Source organism: Elephas maximus, chromosome 12 (genome assembly GCF_024166365.1).
Source record: "Elephas maximus indicus isolate mEleMax1 chromosome 12, mEleMax1 primary haplotype, whole genome shotgun sequence".
Lineage (NCBI taxonomy): Eukaryota > Metazoa > Chordata > Mammalia > Proboscidea > Elephantidae > Elephas > Elephas maximus.
Genome location: NC_064830.1, coordinates 5,877,636 through 5,900,361, shown reverse-complemented (window position 1 = coordinate 5,900,361; position 22,726 = coordinate 5,877,636). Strand labels below are relative to the sequence as shown.

The 22,726-nt window shown below is 39.1% G+C and overlaps 1 protein-coding gene across 1 annotated transcript in view; it reads left to right on the top strand.

The window, feature by feature from the left end:
* The window catches only part of DLGAP2 (DLG associated protein 2), a 1,098,241-nt gene that overhangs the window by 1,005,032 nt on the left and 70,483 nt on the right, over positions 1-22,726 (top strand). The window contains exon 7 of the mRNA XM_049904665.1: positions 16,054-16,201. Within this exon, the coding sequence (XP_049760622.1) occupies positions 16,054-16,201 (148 nt within the window). The remainder of the gene's footprint in view (positions 1-16,053; positions 16,202-22,726) is intronic.

The following is a 22,726-nucleotide window of genomic DNA, read 5'->3' as shown; positions in this document are numbered from 1 at the left end:
TGCTCAGTAAATATTAGTTGAATAAATGAATTAATTAATCAATAATGTAGTTGTTATATATGTTAATTAACATATTAATGTAATTAATTCACTCATGTATTTGTTATAACTTATAAGTCACATAAGTTGGTGAGACTGGCCAGCAATAGTTGTCTTGTCCTATTTGTCAACCTTCTTCCAAACGTCTGAGTCGTCTTGTGAGAACTCAGAAAGTTGTTCCTGGGAACATATAGCCTTTCAGGTGTTCTCTGACTGTTTGATGTTGGCGGTGGTGTTAGCTGCAGTCACATGGATTCCAATTCACAGAGTAGAACTGCCCCACAGGGTTTTCAAGGTTGTATGACCTTTTGGAAGCAGATCTTCAGGCTGTTTCTGAGGTGCTTCTGGATGGGTTCGAACCATCAACCTTTCAGTTAATAGTCCAGCACTTAACCTTTTGTGCCATCCAGGGACTTCCTCTGAATGTTTAGCCCTTTCTAAGTCACCACACCTTGAGGTTCTGGCCTGTTTGTAAAGATGAAGATTGCTATCTGATTTGGGCAAGGCAATAAAATCACTATAAGAATTATGCTATTTTGTTTTGTTGTGTTGTGTTTTCATGTTTCCTCACACAAGAGCGAGAGCAGAGACTTTGTCTTGTTTGCTGTTGTCTCCCCTACACTGTCCTGAGGCACCGTGCCTGGCTCATAGCAGTCGAACAATAAATATTTTTTCGTCTTAGTGATTATTTGACTAAGGGACCAAGCCTATAAAGGGATTAGGATGCTTCTAAACCAGACTGCGTATTCCCTATGTGTTCTCCTGGCAGGAAAATACTGTTAAATATTTGACTATTTAATATTTGATGAGCTTCAGTGCAAACTATGAGCTCAAGTTGCCTGAGTGTGAAGTGTTTCCTAACTGCTGCCACTCTTCTGCTGAAACACCTCAGAGCTCCCTTCTCTGCATTTCCACTTCCCCTCTCGTCAGGGATTATGTAGTTACACATTTCCATTGCCAATGCCTAAGACAGAGTTGGTACCAAATAAGTGCTTAAAAAATTGTAACCTAGCATCAGAAGCTGCCTAACTTCAGGGCAGATAAGAATCAGGATCAGCACAAACCTGGCTCCTATGAGGTAGAGGTCAGACGTACCTCCACTCTCCAACTTCTTCACCATTCCTGACACCAGCCGTCCCCTTCATGGCACTCTCCTTCTCTGCTGGGTTTGATAATTCCTTGAACTGGCCACGCAGAACTCACAGACCATACTTCTGATTATGTGGTTTATTCAGGAAGTAACAGGCTACAGCTCGGGAACAAGATCAACTTGGAAGTAACAGGATACAACTCAGGAGATAGGATCGACTTCATCAATCAGGACACCTTCCCTATGTATAATAGAACGAAACACTTCCCGGTCCTGTGCCATCCTCAAAGTCATTGCTATGTTTGAGCTCATTGTTGCAGCCACTGTGTCAGTCCATCTCTTTGAGGGTCTTCCTCTTTTTCACTGACCCTCTATGAAACATGGTATCCTTTTCCAGGGACTAGTCCCTCCTGATAACATGTCCAAAGTACGTGAGACAAAGTCTCCCCATCTTCCCTTCTAAGGAGTATTCTGGCTATACCTCTTCTAAGACAAACCTGTTCATTCTTCTGGCAATCCATGGTGTGTTCAGTATTCTTTGCCAACATCGCATAGGCACAGGAAGGCGTAGGAAGAAATATTGGGTCAAGAAAATTAATGACTTGCCCAGGTTCATACAGAAAGTATTGGCAGGACAGAAATTCAAACCCAGTTCTTCTGATTTTAATTCCTTTGCTCTTCCAGTGCACCAGCCTGCCCTCTTTAGGTAAGAATGAACAATTTAAGTAGAAGATAGCTGAAATACTACCTTTGCATTTCTATCACTGTGTGGCTACCATTGTAGTTCTATTCAGAGGATAAGGCTTATAAAAAGATCCTTAAGAAACAAGGCAATTTCCATATTCCTGAGTTTTTTGTTCACAACTTAAAGTGGATGATAATAAGAATCTCTCCTAAATGCACAAATCTGATCATCTATTATGGCTAGTCTCAACCGTATGCATATAGAAACTTGGTGCATCCCAGTTAGCCTAAAATGCTTCTTCATGATGACATTTTTTCATTTGGCAGTGTAAGACTTTTTTGCCCTGCTCATTTCAGTAGCCCTTCTTTCTTGCAAACTCGTGAATCTAGCTGACGTTATGTTCTTGTTCTGTATTTTAAAGGAGAAAATGAATCATGAGGCACTTTAATAACTCTTTAAGGTTACCGTGTCTGTGGTGGTTCTAGAACCAAAGCTTGCAGCTTTCTGTTCTGAAAACAATTTGAACTAATCTTTATGTTTGCCTGAGTTATTGATTGGCTATATAGTTATAATAATCCACTGCAAATTTTAAACAATGTAATATTCAAGGAACATATGCCAAATTTGAAGTCAGAAAATTTTTATGCTTGAACCTCAACTCTATCAGATGCTCTGAGACCTTTGGCTAATCTTTTGCCCTTCGGTCACAATTTTCTTTTCTTTATAAAACAAGATTAATTATAATGCCTTCCTCAGAGAACTGTAACCAGAACCATAATTTTGTGGAAGATTAATTATTATTGTTGACTATGCTGCATCAGAATTCCTTCACTGTTCTGCTAGTGGGACCCAAGAGAGAGTATGCAGTACCAGTTGGACCATAGATTGTTTTTGAATATTCCTTCCAAAGCTACGTTGTGAACATGCATTTCACTTAAATTTATAAAACATAAAGCTAAATATAGTACTTCCATATCATAGTTTAACCGTTTTATCGAGATATAATTCACATACCATATAATTTGCCCATTTTAATGTATACAGTCAACAGTTTTTAGTATATCCACAAAGTTGTACAACAATCACCACAATCAATTTTGGAACATTTTCATTACACTGAAAAGAAAGCCCATACCCATTAGCTGTCACTCCTCGTTTCCCCCCAACTCCTGAAGCCCTGGCAACCGCTAATCTACCTTCTGTCTCTATGGATTGCTGATTCTGGGTATTTCATATCAATGAAATCGTACAAATATGTGATCTTTGTGACCAGCTTCTTTCACTTAGCGTAATGTTTTCAGAGTCATTCATGTTGTGCCATTTATCGGTACTTCATTACTTTGTGTTGCAAATAATATTTCATTGTTTAGATATGCCACATTTTATCGATCCATTCATTACGTGATGAACATTTAGGTTGTTTCCATTTTGGGGCTATTATGAATAGTGTGGCTACAAAATTATTGTTCAAGCTTTTGTGTGGACATGTCTTTTCATTTCTCTTGGGTATATACCTAGCAGTACAATTTCTAGGTCATTTGGTAACTCTATGTTTAACCTTTTAAGAAAGTGCCAAACTATTTTCCAAAGTGGTTGTGCCACACGTATCATATTTAATAATACAAATTTTCAATGTACTTTATATTATAATGTATGTATAAATTTCATATATATGTCCCTTATTTTAAGAATTCTCTATTTCTTATTCGTGTTCATTTCTTCAATCTCTGAAGGACCATATAGACATAATTTTGTAAAAAGAGCATATTTTTTATCTGTCTTGATATATTGACATCCACAATGTGGAAAGACAAATAATTGAAGGTTTTTCTTAATAGTCATAGTTTCTGGCTTTTTAATCTCTCTCCTCTCCTTAAAGTGGAATCTCTTCATCATAATATTGCCATTTTTCCTTAAAAATCTATTTTATAAGTTGAACTATAAATCAATTTTAATGAGAGGAAAAAAACAGATTTTGACAAAGACATTGGGGCTCTTGAAACATATCCTCCAAAAAATGAATTATATTAAGATTTATATACTGCAGAGCAAACTTCTTGAAGACGAAAGCAACATCTTAATCATCTTTATGTCTATCATGGATGCCCAATAAATGTTTGTTGTATGAAAGCCTTATTTTTCTGAATACAGGCAGTCCCCAGACTACAACAAGTTCCGTTCCTAAACCTGTCTTTAAGTCAAATTTGTTCATAAGTCAGAACAGTTAAGTACAACTTGTATCTAATATAAGTTAGTGAAATGTTTGTCTTAGTTAACAGATAAGCAAACTCAGCAAAGAAACAAAAGTTGTAAGAAAGAGCCAAATGAAATTTCAGGAATAAAAAAGTAAACTATCTGAAATGAAAAATTCATTGGATGGGCTTACAAGCAGATTGAGATAGCAGAAAAGGTTTAGTAATTTGAAACATAAATCAAGAGATATTTTCAAATCTGAAGAAAAGAGGGGTAAAAAAATTTCTCTAAGTCTCAGTAATATGTGGAAGGATAAAAAGTAGACTGACATACATGTAACTAGAGTACAAGAAGGAGAGAGGTGAGAGAATACAGCAGGAGATGTCTTTGAAGAAACAAAGGCCAAATTTTTTCACAAATCTTATAAGAAAGAAAGAAAGAAAAAAGCTTGCAGATACCAAATGCTCAATTGACTCTAAGCAGAATAAATAGAAAGAAAACCACACCATAGCTTAAGTGATGAAACCAAAGATAAAATGAAAATCTATTTAGCAGTGTGGAGGAGGGGAAACAGTACATATAGGGAAACAAGCACAAAAATATCGACTGACTTATTATTAGAAACAATGGAAGTCAGATGATAATGGTACAATATCTTTAAAGTGATAAAAGGGGGAAAAAAACTATCAATCCAAAATTTTATATCTATCAAATATTTTTAAAACACGAGGGCAAAATAAAGACTTTTTCATATAAACGAAAGCTAGGAGAATTTAATTATTTTAGATTTAAATATCAGATGGCTATTTTTTAATGTCTATCATAATGGTGCAGCTGTAGAGCAACCACTAAAACACTGATATTATGAAATATAACCAATGTATGAGTTAAAATACAACACTAAAATATTTTATTCCTTCCCCCAAAAAAACACACCAGTTGCCGTCGAGTCATTTCCGAATCGTGGTGACCCATGTGTTGCAGAGTGGAACTGTGCTCCATAGAGTTTTCGAGGCTGTGACCTTTCAAAAGTAGATCACCAGGCCTTTCGTCCAAGGTGCTTCTGGGTACATTCAAACTGCCAACCTTCCAGTACAGGAAGAACAGATTAACCAAAAGTGGATAGGGTATATAAAGAAAACAAACAACCAAACAGTAGACCTAAACCTAACCACAATAATAATAACACTAAATGTAAATTTAATATATAAGTAAAAGACAGAGATTCTAACCCTAGGAAAATAATCAAAACCCAAATATATGCTGATTTAAGACTTTTGGCATGATTTGATGGGGTGAAAATATTTTACATGTGACAAGGATATAGAATTTTTCGGGGCCAAAGAGTGGAATGTCATGGACTGAATTGTGTCCTCCAAAAAATATGTGTCAACTTGGCTAGGCCATGATTCCTAGTATTGTGTGGTTGTCCTCCCTTTTATGATCTGATGTAATTACCCTGTGCATTGTAAATCTTAATCTCTGTGATGTCAATGAGGCAAGACACAATCTACAGGATTAGGTTGTATCTTGAGTCAATCTCTTTTGAGATATAAAAGAGAGAAGTGAACAAAGAGAGAGAATGACCTCATTACCACCAAACGAGAAGAGCAGGGAGCAGAGTGCATCGTTTGGACCCAAGGTCCCTGTGCTGAGAAGTTCCTAGGCCCAGGGGAAAATTGATGTCAAGGCACTGGAGATCTCCAAGGAACTCTAGGCCCACAGATGTGGAAAGGAGACAAGGGCCTTTCCCCAGAGGCAACAGAGAGAGAATGCGTTCCCCTAGAGCTGTTGCCCTGAATTCAGATTTCCAGCCTCCTAAACTGTGAGAGAATAAATTTCTCTTTGTTAAAGCCATCCACTTGTGGCATTTCTGTTATAGTCCATTTAAAAAAAAAAAAAAAAAAAAAAACCCATTGCTGTCAAGTCAATTTCGATTGATAGCAATCCTATAGGACGGAGTGGAACTATGCTGTAGGGTTTCCAAGGAGCAGCTAGTGGATTCGAACTGCTGAACTTTTGGTTAGCAGCCATAGGTTTCAACCACTGCACCATCTATTACAACATCATTAGATAACTAAGACAGAAGTTGTTTACCAAAAATATTACAAGAAAAGGAAATCACTGACCAATATTTTTTCAATTGTTAACAAGATATTAACAACCTAAATCTAGTAATACATGAAAAGGATCATGAATAAAATATACTTGAGTTTATTCCAGGAATATATGGTTGACTTACCATTAGACAGTCAATCAATCAAGCGATCTACCACATTAATAGATCAAGTAGAGAAGGAAGGAAGGCAGGAAGGGAGGAAGGGGGAAAAGAAAGAAGGAAGAGAGGAAAGAAGGAGGGAAAGACGAGGGAAAGCAGGAAGGATGGCTGGAAGGCAGGTAGGCAGGATCAAAGATAGAGGAAAAATTACATGAATCATCACAAGACATGCAGAAAAAGTTTTTGCCAGTCACTCATCTGTGATAAAAACTCTTAGCAAACCAGGAATAAAAGGGAACTTCTCACTGAATAAAAAGCATTTACGTAAAACCTAGAGCTAATATCAGTATTAATGACAAAATATTTAACACAACCTCTCTATACGCTTAAGTGTATATTAATATTGAGCGCTTGCTGTGGGCCAGGCACTAGCACTACTCTAAATGTATTCCTACATAATATTATTATCTAATATTCACAACACTTTATGAGTTAAGTCCTATTACTAGCATCCTTATTTTGCAGATGCTCACAGAGATTCAGTAACTTGTCCAAAATGACACAATTAGCAAGTGGTTGAGCCAGGATTTGAACAAAGTCTGTCTGACTTCAAACACATGCACTCACCCCTTAGTACAAACTGCCTTCTGTAGGCTGCGATTCCTCCTAGATTTGAAGTAAATCTGATGGCCAGTGCAGTGTTGACCGCTGGTAAAGCATTTTCTTTAGACTGGCAAAGTAATCTTACAGCATCGTTTTTAAGTCTCTTTCCAACAGTGTTTTGTTACCACTTTCTAAAAATAAATGCTCACATTTACCCATCCTCCCAGAAAAAAACCCTCGCTTTTCTCAAATTATCCTTCTAACCTTCACTCTCAAATTTGACAAATTGTTCAAAATTGTCACTTACACTACCATTTTCTCACCTTTACTTACTTCACTCTCTCTTGTTTGTGCCCCCAGATCCACTAAAACTCTTTCTTCAGAAATAGCTAAGGACTCCCAGGTTGTTAGATGTGATGGCCTTCAGGTCTCGTCCTACTTGATTTTTTAGCAGCATTTGATGCATTGCCCAGCTCATCCTCTTCACACCCTTTTCCTGCACTGGCTCCCACGACCACTACGGTCTCCTGCTGTTCTTCTTCCCCGTCACGTTCCTTATTAAACTCCTTTGGTGACTGGCGAATTGCCTTTCTCTGCCTCACTCTTAAACACAAGCATTCACCAAACCTTTAGCCTCATGATTCTTCTATGCCATTTTGTTGGGTGACATTAACGACCTTGCCACTTCTACATTTTTACGTCTGTACCGGTTACTCACAAATCTTCGACGCTGAGCAACAAATTTTCTCCATTTCCTCACATGAATTTCTCAACAGCACCTTAAAATTGGTGTGTCCAAATGAAATTTATGTTCAGCCTCCAAAAGGTGTCTACTTCCTAGAGTGTCAAACCCGCTGCCGTGGAGTTGGTTCCAACTCAGCCCTGTAGAACAGATTAGAACTGCCTCATAGAGTTTCCAAGGCCGTAATCTTTACAAAAGCAGACCACCACATCTATCTCCTGCAGATTGGCTGGTGGGTTCCAACCGCTGACCTTTGGATTAGCAGCGCAGTGCTGTAACCACGGCACCACCAGGACTCCTTCCTGGAGCGTACCCTAGGAAAAAGTCGAGAAGTCGTGGAATCATTACAGTTTCTCCCTTATAACCATATCTAATCAATGACTAATTCCTATTAATTCTATAGGGTCACTATGAGTCGGAACTGAGTCGAAGGCAACAGGTTTGGTTTTTTGGTTTATTCTTTTACTCCAGTGTCACTGGAACCTGTATCCTTCCATCTCCAATGTGAAACTGCCTTAGGTCAAGTCCTCATTGCTTCTCAAAGCCACGCTCTCAACAGTGGTGCCTCCTGCCTTTGGTCATGCAAATTCATTACACAAAACCCAGTCCTGAGTTCTGACTTCATGATTCTTCTGATCAAAAAGTCTTAGTGCTCTTCTTTTATCTACGGCATAAATTTCAAGTATGTCCCACGTGGGGCACATTTTGTAACAATATTTGGGACAAGTTTCTACTACAGAATTATTCGTCTGAAATTAAAATTTAGCTGGATGTCCTGTATTTTATCTGACAACCCTAATCGTTCATCTTTTTGTCTTCCAGCACCTAGCACCATGCCTCGCATACCACTAAAAAGAAAAAAAAAATTTTTTTTTTTTCCAGAATTTAACTAAATGATATAAATGCCTTTCCATTAAGTAGCTGCAGTATAGTAAAATCATAAATATGGCGGGAGAAGAGGAAGATAAAAGAACAGTAGATTCAAGTTGTTAAAGGAGGTACAGACTTTTGTGAGGAGAAACTTCATCTGTTGGTAGAAAAACACTGAATCAAGCTTCAGCGGACTTGGACCCTGGGCTCCAGGAAGTTCATCTACTAATTTATTACTGACGCTTGCAAAGTCTCTTCCCTGGGATTTATTTCCAGATATTTTAAATGAGGTGATTCATCTATGATCTCTCCTAGCTTTAAAGGAAGATATTCTAAGGAATTTAACTTTGATCCTTGGATATTTTATCCTATTTAAAATATTCTCTGTAAGTTGGGAACGATTCAGACTGTACCAGGCAAGAAGGCATATACTAGATTCTTGATATGTCAAGCCCATTTATATTACTTTTAGGATTTATATAGCATATTTTTACAAATCAATTGCCTCACTTCAGAGGCATCTGCACAGAAAACCCAGAATATGTTAGATCTCACTGTCACACTGCCCTTGAGAAGGCTCAGAGGACCACCAACATCGGAATGTCTGGGTTGAAATTCTTGCCCTACTACTTAAAATGTTGAGACTTTGAGGAAATTACCTAAGCTTCAGTGATTAGTTTTCTTATCTGGGCAAAATATATGTGCATGTCAAAGTGCTTGGAAGAAAATGACAAAGTACTTGGAACATATTATCAACTACATTAGTGTTACTATTATTAGATTTTAAAGAGGTCTTCCTAGCGCTTGATAACCCAACTTACTGAGGCAGTTGCCGGTTATTCAAATGCCATCTCCCTGTGATTCACTCGGGAAGCTTTCTGCAGCATGTAATTAAAAACCTGACTAGCCCTGGATGAAAGCATAAGGCCATATAGCACTTAACTGGGAAGAAATCAGAGGGCAGATCAGCTATGTTAGGACCTAGATCAGCAACTTGGCACCTCTCTCATTGTCCTGCGAGCATGCTGGCTTTACTTCTCCAGCTGGCTGCAAGACAGCTGCTGCAGCTCCACATTCCACATTCTCGGAGAACCAGAGGTTTGAACCAGGTTCCTTCTGGTTAACCCCTGCTGAGACTTTGCAATTCCAGCAAGTTCCCAGGTGATACTATTACTCCTGCTGGTTAGGCACCAATTCTGAGAACCATTAGCAGAGCATTGGTTCTCAAAATTTGTTATACATAAGAAAAAAAAAAATTTCGTCACCTGAAAATCTTGTTAAAATGTAGATTCTGCTTCAGTATAACTGGGATGGAAATGCAAATGCTCAGCAGGGGCTCAAATGGGAAAGAACCGGTTAGAAGCCCTGTAGAGAACAGCTGTCAAAGGCAATAAAGAGTAGCTTTCTCCTTTTTTATCAGGAAGGGAAAGTCCTTCTCACAGCCACCCAGCAGATTTCTCCACATATTCATTAGCTGCAGCTGGGTCACAGGTCAGCATGAGAGAGAGGTGGCCAAAGCAATTCTTCTGATTTTCTGAGCCTCTGAGGTAGAAGACAGTGGGGAAAGGGGTTGGGAATAACTGTAGGGGCAACCCGTAAAGTTTGCCATGAACAATTAGGTGTTAATGTTTCCTTCCAAAGCATGTCATTATGCAAATAGCAAGTGTTCATCTCCAAATGGTAATGAGTCTTCCCCACCTTGATACTATATAGTACATTTACTCAAAATATAGAAAATAATCTAAAAAAAAATTTTTTCTGAAAATCAGGTAATTAATTGCAAGATTATATGAAATGTGTACTGAAAGAACAATTTCCATTTTGTAGGTAAAATACTGTTCGTGTGTATGTATATATACACACACTAAGATAAAACAAAAAAACAAAAAAAAAAACTCACTACCATCGAGTGGATTCTGACTCATGGCAACCCTATAGGGCAGAATAGAACTGACCTGTAGGGTTTCCAAGTCTATAAATCTTTACAGAAGCAGACTGCCACATCTTTCTGCCACGGAATGTCTAGTAGGTTTGAACTGCCAACCTCTTAGTTAGCAGCCCAGCGCTTTAACCACTGCGCCACCAGAGCGCCTTCACTAAGATGTATCTATCCCTAATGTTATTTAGGAAACCCTGGTGGCGTAGTGGTGAAGAGCTACAGCTGCTAACCAGAAGGTTAGCAGTTTGAATCCACCAGGTGCTTCTTGGAAACTCTACGGGACAGTTCTACTCTGCCCTATGGGATCACTATGAATCGACTTGACAGCAATAGGTTTGGGTTTTTTAATATTTTTTTTAATGTTATATAAGATGTTCCATTTAATGCAGCGGACAAAAGATCGTTTTTTGTATATATGTGTCATTCTTGTCAGAGTCCATTTATAAGAATGAAAAATTGCCCTCTGTATTTGGAATGAACACATTTAGTAGGAAAAAAATTATTTTCATATATTCTCCTTGATGCAACATACATATAATCTGTACTGCTTTTCTAACAAGACAAAGATAAAGGAGACAGTTTATTTTGTTTACGTGTTTAAGTATATTTGTTGTTGCCGTTAGGTGCCGTCGAGGTGGTTCCGACTCATAGTGACCCTGTGTACAACAGAACTTAATCACTGGCCAGTCCTGCACCATCCTCACAATCACAGCTGTGTTTGAGCCCGTTCTTCACAATCACAGCTGTATTTGAGCCCGTTGTTGCAGCCACTGCGTCAATCCATCTCACTGAGGGTCTTCGCCTTTTTCACTGACCCTCCACTTTACCAAGCATGATGTCCTTCTCCAAGGACTGGTCCCTCCTGATAACATGTCCAAGTACATAAGATGAAGTCTCAGCATCCTTGCTTCTAAGGAGCATTCTGCCTAGACTTTTTCCAAGACAGATTTGTTCATTCTTCGCGTGCTCCATGGTATATTCAATATTCTTCACCAATACCATAATTAAAAGACATCAATTATTCTTCAGTCTTCTTTATTCATTGTCTAGCTTTCACATGCATATGAGACAATTTAAAATACCATGGGTTGGGGTCAGGTGCACCTTAGTCCTCAAGGTGACATCTTTGCTTTTTAACACCAAAAGAGGTCTTTTGAAGCAGATGTGCCCAATTCAATACATCGTTTGATTTCTTGACTGCTGCTTCTATGGGTGTTGATTGTGAATCCAAGTAAAATGAAATCCTTGACAACTTCAGTCTCTTCTCCATTTATCGTGATATTCCTTATTGGCCCAATTGTGAGGATTTTTGTTTTCTGTATGTTGAGGTGTAATCCATACTGAAGGCTGTAGTCTTTGATCTTCATTAGTGAGTGCTTCAAGTCCTCCTCATTTTCAGCAAGCAAGGGTCATCTGCATAACGCTGGTTGTTAATGAGTCTTCTTGCAATCCTGATGCCCCGTTCTTCTTCATATAGTCTAGCTTCTTGGTTTATTTACTCAGCGTACAGATTGAATAAGCATGGTAAAAGAATACAGCCCAGATTACATCTTTCGTGACTTTGAACCACGCAGTATGCCCTTGTTCTGTTCAGATGACTGACTCTTGGTCTATGCACACAGGTCCCTCATGAGCACAATTAAGTGTTCTGGAATTCCCATTCTTCACAGTGTTATCCATAATTCGTTATGATGCACAGAGTCGAATGCTTTTGCATAGCCAGTAAAACACAGGTAAACATCTTTCTGGTATTCTCTGCTTTCAGCCAGGATCCCTCGGACATCAGCAGTGATATCTCTGGTTCCATGTTCTCTTCTGAAGCGGGCCTGAGTTTCTGGCAGAAGAACATAAATTTGCATAACAAAAACCTACCTCTGTAAATTTACATGAATCTAAATAGCTGAACACAGAAGCTTGGTTAGGTGTATGCTTTTGCTATGCAAATTTGTTTTAATAATGATCTAAAGTTACAGAAGAGATTTATAAGCCCACTATTTAGCAAAGAACGCTGAGTAACTTGCAAATAGAAAGAAAGCAGTAGAATACTAGGAAACCTATTTATATGGTTACTTTTTTCATTCTTATAGCTTTCCAAAATAGGTCTCCACTCTCCTTTATGCTTTTGTGACTATCTAATGCCGGTATCATTTGAAGGGCAAATATAAGAAAAGAAATATTTTCATGTTATTCTTGAAAACTTTTTATGGTTTTCCTTTATAATTTATAAACTACCATCAAGTCTGTGTATAAAAATATTTTTCAGGCCCTGAAGGCTGAGATATCAAAGTAGGAATTATAATTTTGAGGGAATAACTATAGGGGATTAAAGGCAATTTCGAATGGAATGGGATTTCCAAAGCAGGATTTCCAAGCGAAGAGCAAGGAGGATGTTGTGGAGCGAGAGGCACCTGGGTGGATCCTTGAGCCTTGTCTGTTATGTGGCGGAGGACAATTTGGAGCCCTGGTGGCGCAGTGGCTAAGAGCTCAGCTGCTAGCCAAAAGGTTGGCAGTTCTAACCCACCAGCCTCTCCTTGGAAACCCTATGAGGCATTTCTACTCTGTCCTGTAGAGTCACTGTGAGTTAGAATCGACTTGATGGCAGTGGGCTTGGTTTGGAGGACAACTTTCACTTCTGCTGCCTCTAATCCTGGTTGCAGTTCCCAATCTTAGTTCGGAGATGTATAGAGATAGCTGGCTTTCTTGGACAACTGTGTTAGAAAACGCTAAACCATTACAATTGAAGAACAATCTTTCTGTTAAGCCTAATGAAGCTGAGTTGTTGTTGTTTTTTTTTTTTTTTTGGTAACTATTCTAAAAACATATGGTAAGACAGAATTGAATCTTTTGGGTTCTCTGCTTCTATGACACAGCAGCTGTGACCTTGGGGTTAAAAGCATGAATTCTGAAGTCAGTCTGCCTGGGTTCAGACTCCAGCTCTGCCATTTCCTCGGCCTGAACCTGGCCAGGTGATTTAATATCCATGTTTTGGTTTCCAGCTGTACAATGAGGGTTATTAATAGACCTACTTTATAGGATTCATATGACATTAAATGGGTTAGTCCCGTGACAAAAAAGCTTAGAACTAATGGTATCTTGCAGTGTTAACTATCATGATTCAATGTTTGGAAAAAAAAAAAAAAATCACATTAAAAAAAAATGTTTGAAAAAAAAAAAATCTCATTAGATTCCTATAATTGTGACTTTTAGTGGCATGCCCAATCTTGGAATAAAGAGAATCACTGAAAGCTATAAGATGTATTTGAAATAGATTCAGAAAATGCATTACATTGTCTCAATGTCATCCAACAGTAACCAAAAAAGTTGTTAGCTCTAGTTTTTGAGGATACCCCTTTCATTCACAGTGACAGGCAATGGATTTGAAATTGTGGATATAAAAATAAAGACAAAATCAGTCATAGTATTTTTAGGGATTCAGCCTAGAAGGCAACTTTAATTTGAAAATGTTAAAATGAAAAAAAAGGCGGGGGGGGGCACTATTAATCAGAAGGGCAAGTGATTGTATTGAGAAAGAATAAGGAGGGTATCAGCACTGGTTGGTAGAAATGCAAAGTCTGAAATCGGTGATTTCGAGAAACTTAGGAGAGAAGAAAAGCAGAAGTTTTACATTTTTTACAAAGACAAAAGTGAAAGAAGCCAAGAACAGACTTGGATACAAGGATCCACCTGAGAGGCCATGCTGTGGGGCTCCTCCCCCTCGCATTTGACACTATATTAAAGACACAACAAGTAAGCCTTACATGAAGCAAACTGTAATTACGTGCAGGGTCTGGGTAAGCCCCAACACTCCTCACATTCTCTGGATACTATTGATATTTTGCTGCTTGCATTGAATCTGGTCAGTGCAGTGGGGGAATAACCAGAGAGCTGCCTGTCCAGGATATTCGCTTGTCTTCCTCACTGGGGACTCCAGGTCTGAGGAAAGGAGAGAGCGCCCTCTGCTGGTGTCTTTGCGGATTCCCCCCTCCTGCTGGGGGAAGAGCGACCTGCTCCCTGCTCCTTCTTCAGGTGCAGTGGGAGGGAACAAGGAGACAGTATAAACATATTAACAGACTTCCTTAGATAACAAATTTAGAATGTGCTTAAAACTAATTTCCTTCCCATACGCTTTTCATTTGTTGGAGATGGAGTGTGTTATACATGTTGTTTTAAAACAAAAATTATTTGTAGCAGAAATAAAACCAAACCCAGAGCCGTGGAGTTGGTTGCAACTCATAGCGACCCTATAGGACAGAGTAGAACTGCCCCATAGGGTTTCTAAGGCTGTAAATCTTTATAGAAGCTGACTGCCACGTCTTTCTCTGCCGGTGGGCTGGTGGGTTTGAACCGCCAACCTTTTGGTTAGCAGCGAAAGCAGAGTGCTTAACCACTGCACCACCAGGGCTCCTTGTAGCAGACATAATGACTTTAAATACATAATTAATGGAGTTTACTTAATCAGAACTCATAACGTTGAGTCCAGGGTTTTTTTTCCCCCTCTCTCTCCACTGCCCCATTTTTAAAGGAGGAAATCACAAAGAAAACAAATTGCATCATAAGTTTGCTTTGAAAAGTAGGGAACACTTAATGGAGAACTATGGAGTCAGAATTATCAATCTAATATTTACACACATTTTTATATACAGGCCTATGCAATGATATTTAAGGTTCCTAATTATTAGCCAAGGAGTGCTGGTGGTACAGCTCTTAAGTACATGGCCTCTAACTGGAAGGTTGATGGTTCGAACCCACCAGCCGCATCTTGGGAGGAAAATGTGGCAGTCAGCTTCTGTAAAGATGACAGCCTTGGAAACCCTATGGGGCAGTTCTACTCTGTCCTATATGGTTGCTATGAGTTGGAATCAACTCCACGGCAATGGGTTTTCAATTATTAGCCACAATAGGAAAGAAAAATAATAATTTCTGACTATATCACTCCAGTTTTTAATTTAAAAAATAATTTTTACTACATTGTAGAAAGATTGTCAACAAAAATTGAAATGAAAGAAATTCAATTAGCCAGAAATTTAAACATCCTCAAGGTTTTTTCATACTTTTAACATCTTAAAAATTAGCGAGAAGGGAGACTTTAAAGGAATTTGAAAGAAAATGAGCATTATGATGAAAATGGAACTAATTTCTTGGTTTATCCTTTTTATTTGCTTGTATTGCATAATCTGAATAACTTCACAAGTTAAAACTGAAAGTGATACTTTTGCTTTTATTTTTCTGAGTATGTAATGTTGCAAAAAAGCTAATATGATTTTTATGAGACTTTTATAGTTTTTTGTTTTTTGTTTTTTTTTGGCTTAGATTAAGGTGCCAAGTTTGCTATCATATATGAGTTACTGGTGCTGTCAACACTTTTTTTTCTTTTCCTTTTTTTAATGTGAAATGAGCCTCATTTCACTACCCAGCCATAAAAAGTCAGGCTTGGAAGCAGTTTTGTAAATAGCCTCCGCTATTACTTTTGACGAAGCTCACATTGGTGAATGTGAACCTGAAAAGTATTTACGGAAGGCACGGTTTGCCATTAAAACACAGACATGGAGCTGAAGGTTTTTACAGCAGCCTCTCAGTGCCAGTTCCAATATTCATTCTCTTCTGTGCCCCTTCAGCGGACGTTTGTGAACTGCCTTTTCTCTTCACGTCTTTCTTTCTTTCTTTTTTCATATAGCCAAAGCTACCTGCAAGCTGCGAGTGACGTGCCTGGTGGTCACAACCTGGATCCCTCTGCCAACTACACCTCCCCGAAATTCCGCTCCAGGAACCAGAGCTACATGAGAGCCGTCAGCACTCTGAGTCAGGCCAGCTGTGTGAGCCAGGTTGGACATTGCTTTTAATTCATTCTCTGTTGGGGTCTAAACTGTAAAGCCATGTTGTAACGGAAGTCTTCCCTGCTGATGGCACAAGCATCTCCAGGGAACATTTCTTATGTGAACAACATGAGTACACATAAATTTGCTGCCAGGAATTCCTTTCGACTAATAAAAAAGGCATGCACTTTGTAAGACTGATTTTTTTTTCAACCTTTATTACTCTATATCATTTTTATATTGACTTCATCTTAGCAAGGGATGCTTTATAAGCTATTCATCTCAACCTCTTTTGTTTATTTGGTGCAGAATGTCTTCTTTTGCCCCCAGGACAGTTTTCTAACAGAATGGGATCGTCGTGGAAAGGCCCTGGTGGCGCAGTAGTTAAGCATTTGGCTGCTAACCCAAAGGTGGGCAGTTCAAATCCACCAGCTACTCCTTAGAAACCCTGCAGAACAGTTCTACTCTGTCATATAGGGTTGCTATGAGTCGGAATCGACTCGATGGCAATGAGTTTTTTTTTATGGGTAGTGGTTTTCAGCCGTGTCTTTCAAATTGAACCTCTGAAGGTCTAGTAGAAGCGTTGGAAATAGGCTGTGATGTTTGGTGTCATTCTTATAAAATTGCATTTGTAAGGCTAGTTATCAGTACAGTATGTATTTCTTGCTAGGTACTTTGGCTACAAAGGCCCCTAGATGACGCAGACAGTTTGCACTCAGCTGCTAACCTAAACGTTGTCAGTTCAAACCCACCCAGTGGTACCAGAGAAGAATGGCCTGGCAATCTACTTGTGTTAAGATTATAACCAAGAATATCCTGTGGAGCAGTTCTACTCTGTAACACGTGGGGTCGTCATAAGTCGGAGTCACCTCGACCGCAAGAAACAGTGATTTCGGCTACACACAATATACGTTGTTGCTACCATGAACGAAGGTGTTTTAATTAGGCCTGATCTCAATGCAGTGCCCCAAAGATGTGATCCTGTTTTGAAGCGTTCAAAGAATATACAAGAATAAAATCAACATTTCCTGTTGATTCTAACCAGCATCTATTATAGGATCAGTAATTTAAGTAATAAATGAATTTTAAAAAATTAGATACTTACTGATTTTAACTGCTTTAAAAAAAAAAGTACTTAAGCTGACCTTGTATTTTGCGTTACACATAATGTTTTCTTCGATTTGCTGTAGTGACTAGGAGCGTGGGTTTTTGAGTCCAGAGACCTAAGTTTCAATTCCCCTCTGCTTCTAGTGACCTATTTGGCCTTGGGGAAATTCCTAAACTTTTTTTTTCCGTTAACATATTTATTTTGCAATAGCAAAAGTTTATACAGGCAAGTTATAAACCAACAGAGTATTGTTTGGCCAACAGACAAATACTATGGCATTTAACCCTCAACCTTTCAGTTCTCTGAGACTCTTTTCTTTTTTTATTGTTGTTGAAAATGTACACAACAAAACATACACCAATTCAACAATTTCAGCATGGACAATTCAGTGGCATTGATTACGTTCTCCAAGTTGTGCAGCCATTCTCTCCCTTCTTTTCCGAGTTGTTCCTCCCCGATCGAGCTAAATTCACTGCCCCTAAGCTTTCCTTCTAACCTCTGCTTTTCTCCTCAGTGATTTATCATATTATAAGCATAAATGATATAATACAGGCGATGCAATTAGCAGAGTAACAAAATAAGCATTCAGTGGATTTTGGATACTATTATGTAAAGAGCCCAAAATATAGTAAGTAGCCAATAAATGATAGCCAGGATTATTATTCAACAACAATAGTAATAACTAGAAAAAAAAAATTGACTCATAGCGACCCTATAGGACAGAACAGAACTGCCCCATAAGGTTTCCAAGGAGTACGTGGTAGATTCAAGCTGCCAACCTTTTGGTTAACAGCTGAGCTCTTAACCACTGCACCACCAGGACTCCGTTCAGTCGCTAGAGGGGTTATTTATAACTTTGGAATGCAAAAAAAGATAACTAGTAGCAGTGTATGATTCTGACTACTAAAAGTCCTATGAGCTTTGGGTAGCTTGCCTGGGGCTAAGTATCTTTTGCCACAGACTTTAAATTCGTTATGAGAGTCTTCATTTTATGGGTTTTTTTTCCTATTGGAAAATTGTAATCTGGACTCCTTCTACTGAACTGCTTAGAATTTTCCTGTTCCACAACACAGGAAAGATACCTTTTCGATCTACTCAGATTTAAAACAGGATTAAGTCTCCGACTGCTGTAAAGAGATCCCACTGACTCTTTTTTTCTGATGATAAGGAAAGAACCAGTCCTAGCTTTGCAGACGAGAACTCTCCCAGTTTTAGCCCTGAAAGTCCTGCATCTTAGGAAACCCCTGAGTCCTGGGCATACGGGCACATTTGGTCACCTTACCATCTGCCCCCAACTACATCCCTGCAAAATATAACAATACTAATAAAAACAGAGTACCAGCAATTTAGAGTATTATAATGATTTAATTAATTGAGTAAATTCTCTGTTTTAGCATTGAGAAAGTCCAAGATGCTTTGAGAAAGATTAACTAAACAGATTAACTGAAAGACAACGGTAGATTTTTACAACTTTCTCCCAACACATGGATAACTACTGTCAAAACAAACTTTCTCCTTTTAAAGATGCCAGTGTTCCTTTCCCATTAATAGAGCCTACTTTGCCAAAATATAATTTTTTAAATCAACAAAGTTTATAAGCAGAGGTTTAAAGTGATTTCCCCAGAGGTGTTAACAGCTCCTTACTTTTTTTTATTTGCTTTTAAAAAACAGCTTCCAATTAAGTAGATATCATACCTCTCCACATGTTCTTCCCAAACCTTCAGAGGTGTTCTGGATTTCATGGACATTATTGTGACAAAATGTAAACCGTATATTAATACTCTCAACAGTATGCTTTTGGTGAACCCAGATGGGATCTACAAAAATAAGTCAGCGGAAATAACATTTTCTCATATGTCTCTTTCTATCTGGAAATGTTCACCGTTGTAAATAGTGGTAAAGCAGACAAGTTGGGTGTTTGGGGTTTTATTTATTCTGATGACTTTGAAGTTTAGAATTCTAAATCATTCCTATTGCAGAGTTCTATGAAATAAACTTTAAATTGAACTCAATTTTTAAACTGTCCCATACGGTTTCCAAGGAGGGGCTGGTGGATTTTGGGGTAGCAGCCGAGTTCTTAACCACTGTACCACCCAAACTCCTTGTACATGGTTACTTAAAATAACCCTGGAGCACTGGCAGTGTGTGGGGTTGTATCAAATCTACAAACAACCTGCTAGTAACTCAGTATCGACCCTGGCAAATACGACTTCAGAACACAGGAAGGAAGAGGGCAGTTCTTAGTGATGACACAGTGATACAGGAATCAGCAATACGTCTGTGTTCTTGAGACGCTTGAATTTAGTGGCTAAAACTGTCAGAGCTTTGCCCTTTATCTTTCATACTCCATTTTTTTTCCTCACGTGCAAAAATGAAATTAAAGACCTGAGAGAGCGGAAGGGGGAATTATTGCCTGATGGGTACAGGGTTTTTGCTTGCGGTGATGAAAAAGTTAGACATAGTGGTGATGGTTGCACAACATTGTCACATGGTAACTAATGCTAATGCCACTGAGTTGTATGCCTAAAAATGGTTAAAATGGAAATTTTTATGTTGTATACATTTTACCACAATAATTAAAAAAAAAGGTAGCCAAGAGGATCGATGAAATTAAGGATAGAAGCAAGTAGCTTATGAGACCTGCTAGACCTTGATAAGTAGAGCAGACACATGCTTGTGTCGGAAGGCCTGGACAGAGGAAACAGGCACTCATCAGTCACAAGGTATGTGAGACACTAAATATTTGCGGGGCACCCACTACTCATAAAATCTTACATCAGACATCCGTTTGCGACACCCATTCTGGTCCTATGTGTCCCCTTCCTGAGAGGACAAACCCATAGCTGTCAGGGTAATTGGCCAGCTACAGCTCTAGCCAGGAATTCTTGCCTTCGAGTTTTGACAGCAGAACAAGAGTGTTTGGGCTCCAGCCGACTTCAATCCACTGAGCCCCGTTGCAGCTCCACAGCTGGTTCTCGTAACTGTCAGTGGAGCAGGCTGATGCAGAGAGAAAGAATGGACCTGGGAACGTTAGATAACACAAGACCCACGTAGTATGAGTCTTCCACTGGTTCACTCTCTGTCCGTGGTTGACCTTCTCCATCTCTTCTCTCTTGCTTTTTGCTGAATATTTCTTATCGATTTAATAAACCAAGTGATTCAAGAGTCTTAAAAAAGAGAGAAAGAAAGAAAGCCTAACTAAAATCTTATGAGATTTTTTCATCTCTAAGCCATTTCTTGATTTGAACTTCATTAGCTAAATTCAACTTTGGTTCCTTTTAGCTCATGGGCCTGGAAAGAAAGCTTTTAGTGTTCTGGCTGACATTATGGAATTGTTGGGTAAACAGTGAACGTTCAGAATTGCACGTGAAACTAGCACCTAGAGTTTGAAATGTATACATGAGAACACAAGTCCTTATTGACCAGCTTATGGAATCAGACTTGTTCATTTACCCATAAAATTTCTTAACTGGAGGAATCGCATTGAAAATGCTAGAAATTCACATCAAACCTATTGGTATTCCAGAACCCTGAAGAGATGACTCAATGCTGCTGACAGCATCCTGGATGCAGTGGGTCTTTTTGTCTGGTGTTCTTTTGACTACTTACTCACAGTTGACCTTTCCCAGAGGGCCCTGAGATGTAACAGTTTGTCAGTACATTGAACAGGCCTTCTAAGCTCTGTTTTTATTCTCAGAATGATGTCCGCTAAAGTTTTAGAGAACATGGTTGGATTTTTCTTGTCCCATTTTGCTCCTAATTTTCTGTGTTAAAATGTTTATACATTTTGCACATAATGTTCACTGTTTAAACCCTCTATTTTGCTAGATTTACACATAAAATGGAGTAATACCCAAGTTTTTTATATCCCCTAAATGTACATAGGATTTTAAGATCCTTTCATCTTCTCTCTTATGATAAATAATAATATAATAATGACTACAATTTTCAGAGGCCTACCACATTCCTGGAACTGGGCTAGATGATCAGTGATAGTTACCGTAATCCTTGAACAGCCCAGCGAGGTATGGCTATTATCCTCACTTATAGATAGAGATGTACACTCCACAAGTATTTTGTTAGAGCTCCTACCTTATGCTTTGCTGGGAATGTAGGAAATGCAGTGGAGTAAAATACATAGTTACTGATCTGAAGAAGTTTATCCATAAAGCAACTCAGTCTGAAAGAAGCTGCCTTTTTAACAGCTGCTGGGACTCTGGGGATTCAGGCCCATGTCCGGCAGATCCCAAAGCCAACCACGTAGATGAGCAGACTGCACCCGGGAGCCCTCTGTTCTGCTCTGGCCCTCCAGCCCCTCTTGGCACTGAACAATTTCTTTTATGATATCTCGTGCTCATTCCCACCATGAAAGGCCTGAAAACCAGGCCAGAGGAGGCACGGGGTTAGCCAGTCACACAAGGCCAGCTTCCCAAACTTGCTGGAGCTTCTGTGGGCAGAGACTTCTTCTTGGCTCTTATCTTCTCCAAGCAAGCCAAAAAGAGCCCATCATTTTTATTCTTTTATGATACGAGGTGGCGGGGTGAGTCCAAAAGCTGATTTTGCTCAGTTCTCCAATCTACTACTCAACCTCTTGGCTTCTCATTGTCTGCAAGAAGTAGGGGCCCACAGGGAAGGAAAAGAAGGTGGGAGATAGGTGGCAATGAAGCTGGACCCATTCAAGATGTCTCGGTCTTAGCTTTGACTTTTTCCCTTTTTCTCCATTGCAGATGTATTTCATGTCACCTGCTCCAATTCTGATTCTCATCCCACACACTTCTGTAGGTGATTCCCAGTGTGTCTAGGACCTAGCACCTCCCAGTCTAGAATGAAGAAGTGCTACCTGGATAAAAGCTAATTCGGTTTTGTTTTAGCTTATTTAAATTTTGGAGTCCTAGTGGTGCGGTAATTACGAGCTCAGCTGCTAACCAAAAGGTCGGCAGTTCAAATCCACCAGCCACTCATTGGAAACCTTATGGGGCAGTTCTACTCTGTCCTGTAGAGCCGCTATGAGTTGGAATTGACTTGACGGCAATGGTTTTGGTTTGGTTTATTTAAATCTTACCTTATTAGGATTCACACTGTGACAGTTTTAACTACGATGTGTAAACATGTGGATTGGATTGGTCTGACAGTTCATGAATGAAAAATGAAAATTGTCCTTGAGGCCAAATACAACATTCGAAGCTCTGGAAGGGGCCCAGAGGTTTCTTGATCCCCGTTCTTGTCTTTCCCGTGACAGCGTCTTTTCATCTTTCCTGTGGCTCAGCCCAACCAAATCTTCCTGAGCTCACCGTGTCTATGAGCAGAGAAGGTTTTGTTTTGTTTTGTCTCTAATAATTCACAATTCTGAAAATCCCACCAGCTTTGCACTCCTTTCCCCCGGGGGTTGGTGGAAGATTCAGGGGCTGACAGCCGTCTTAGCGTAG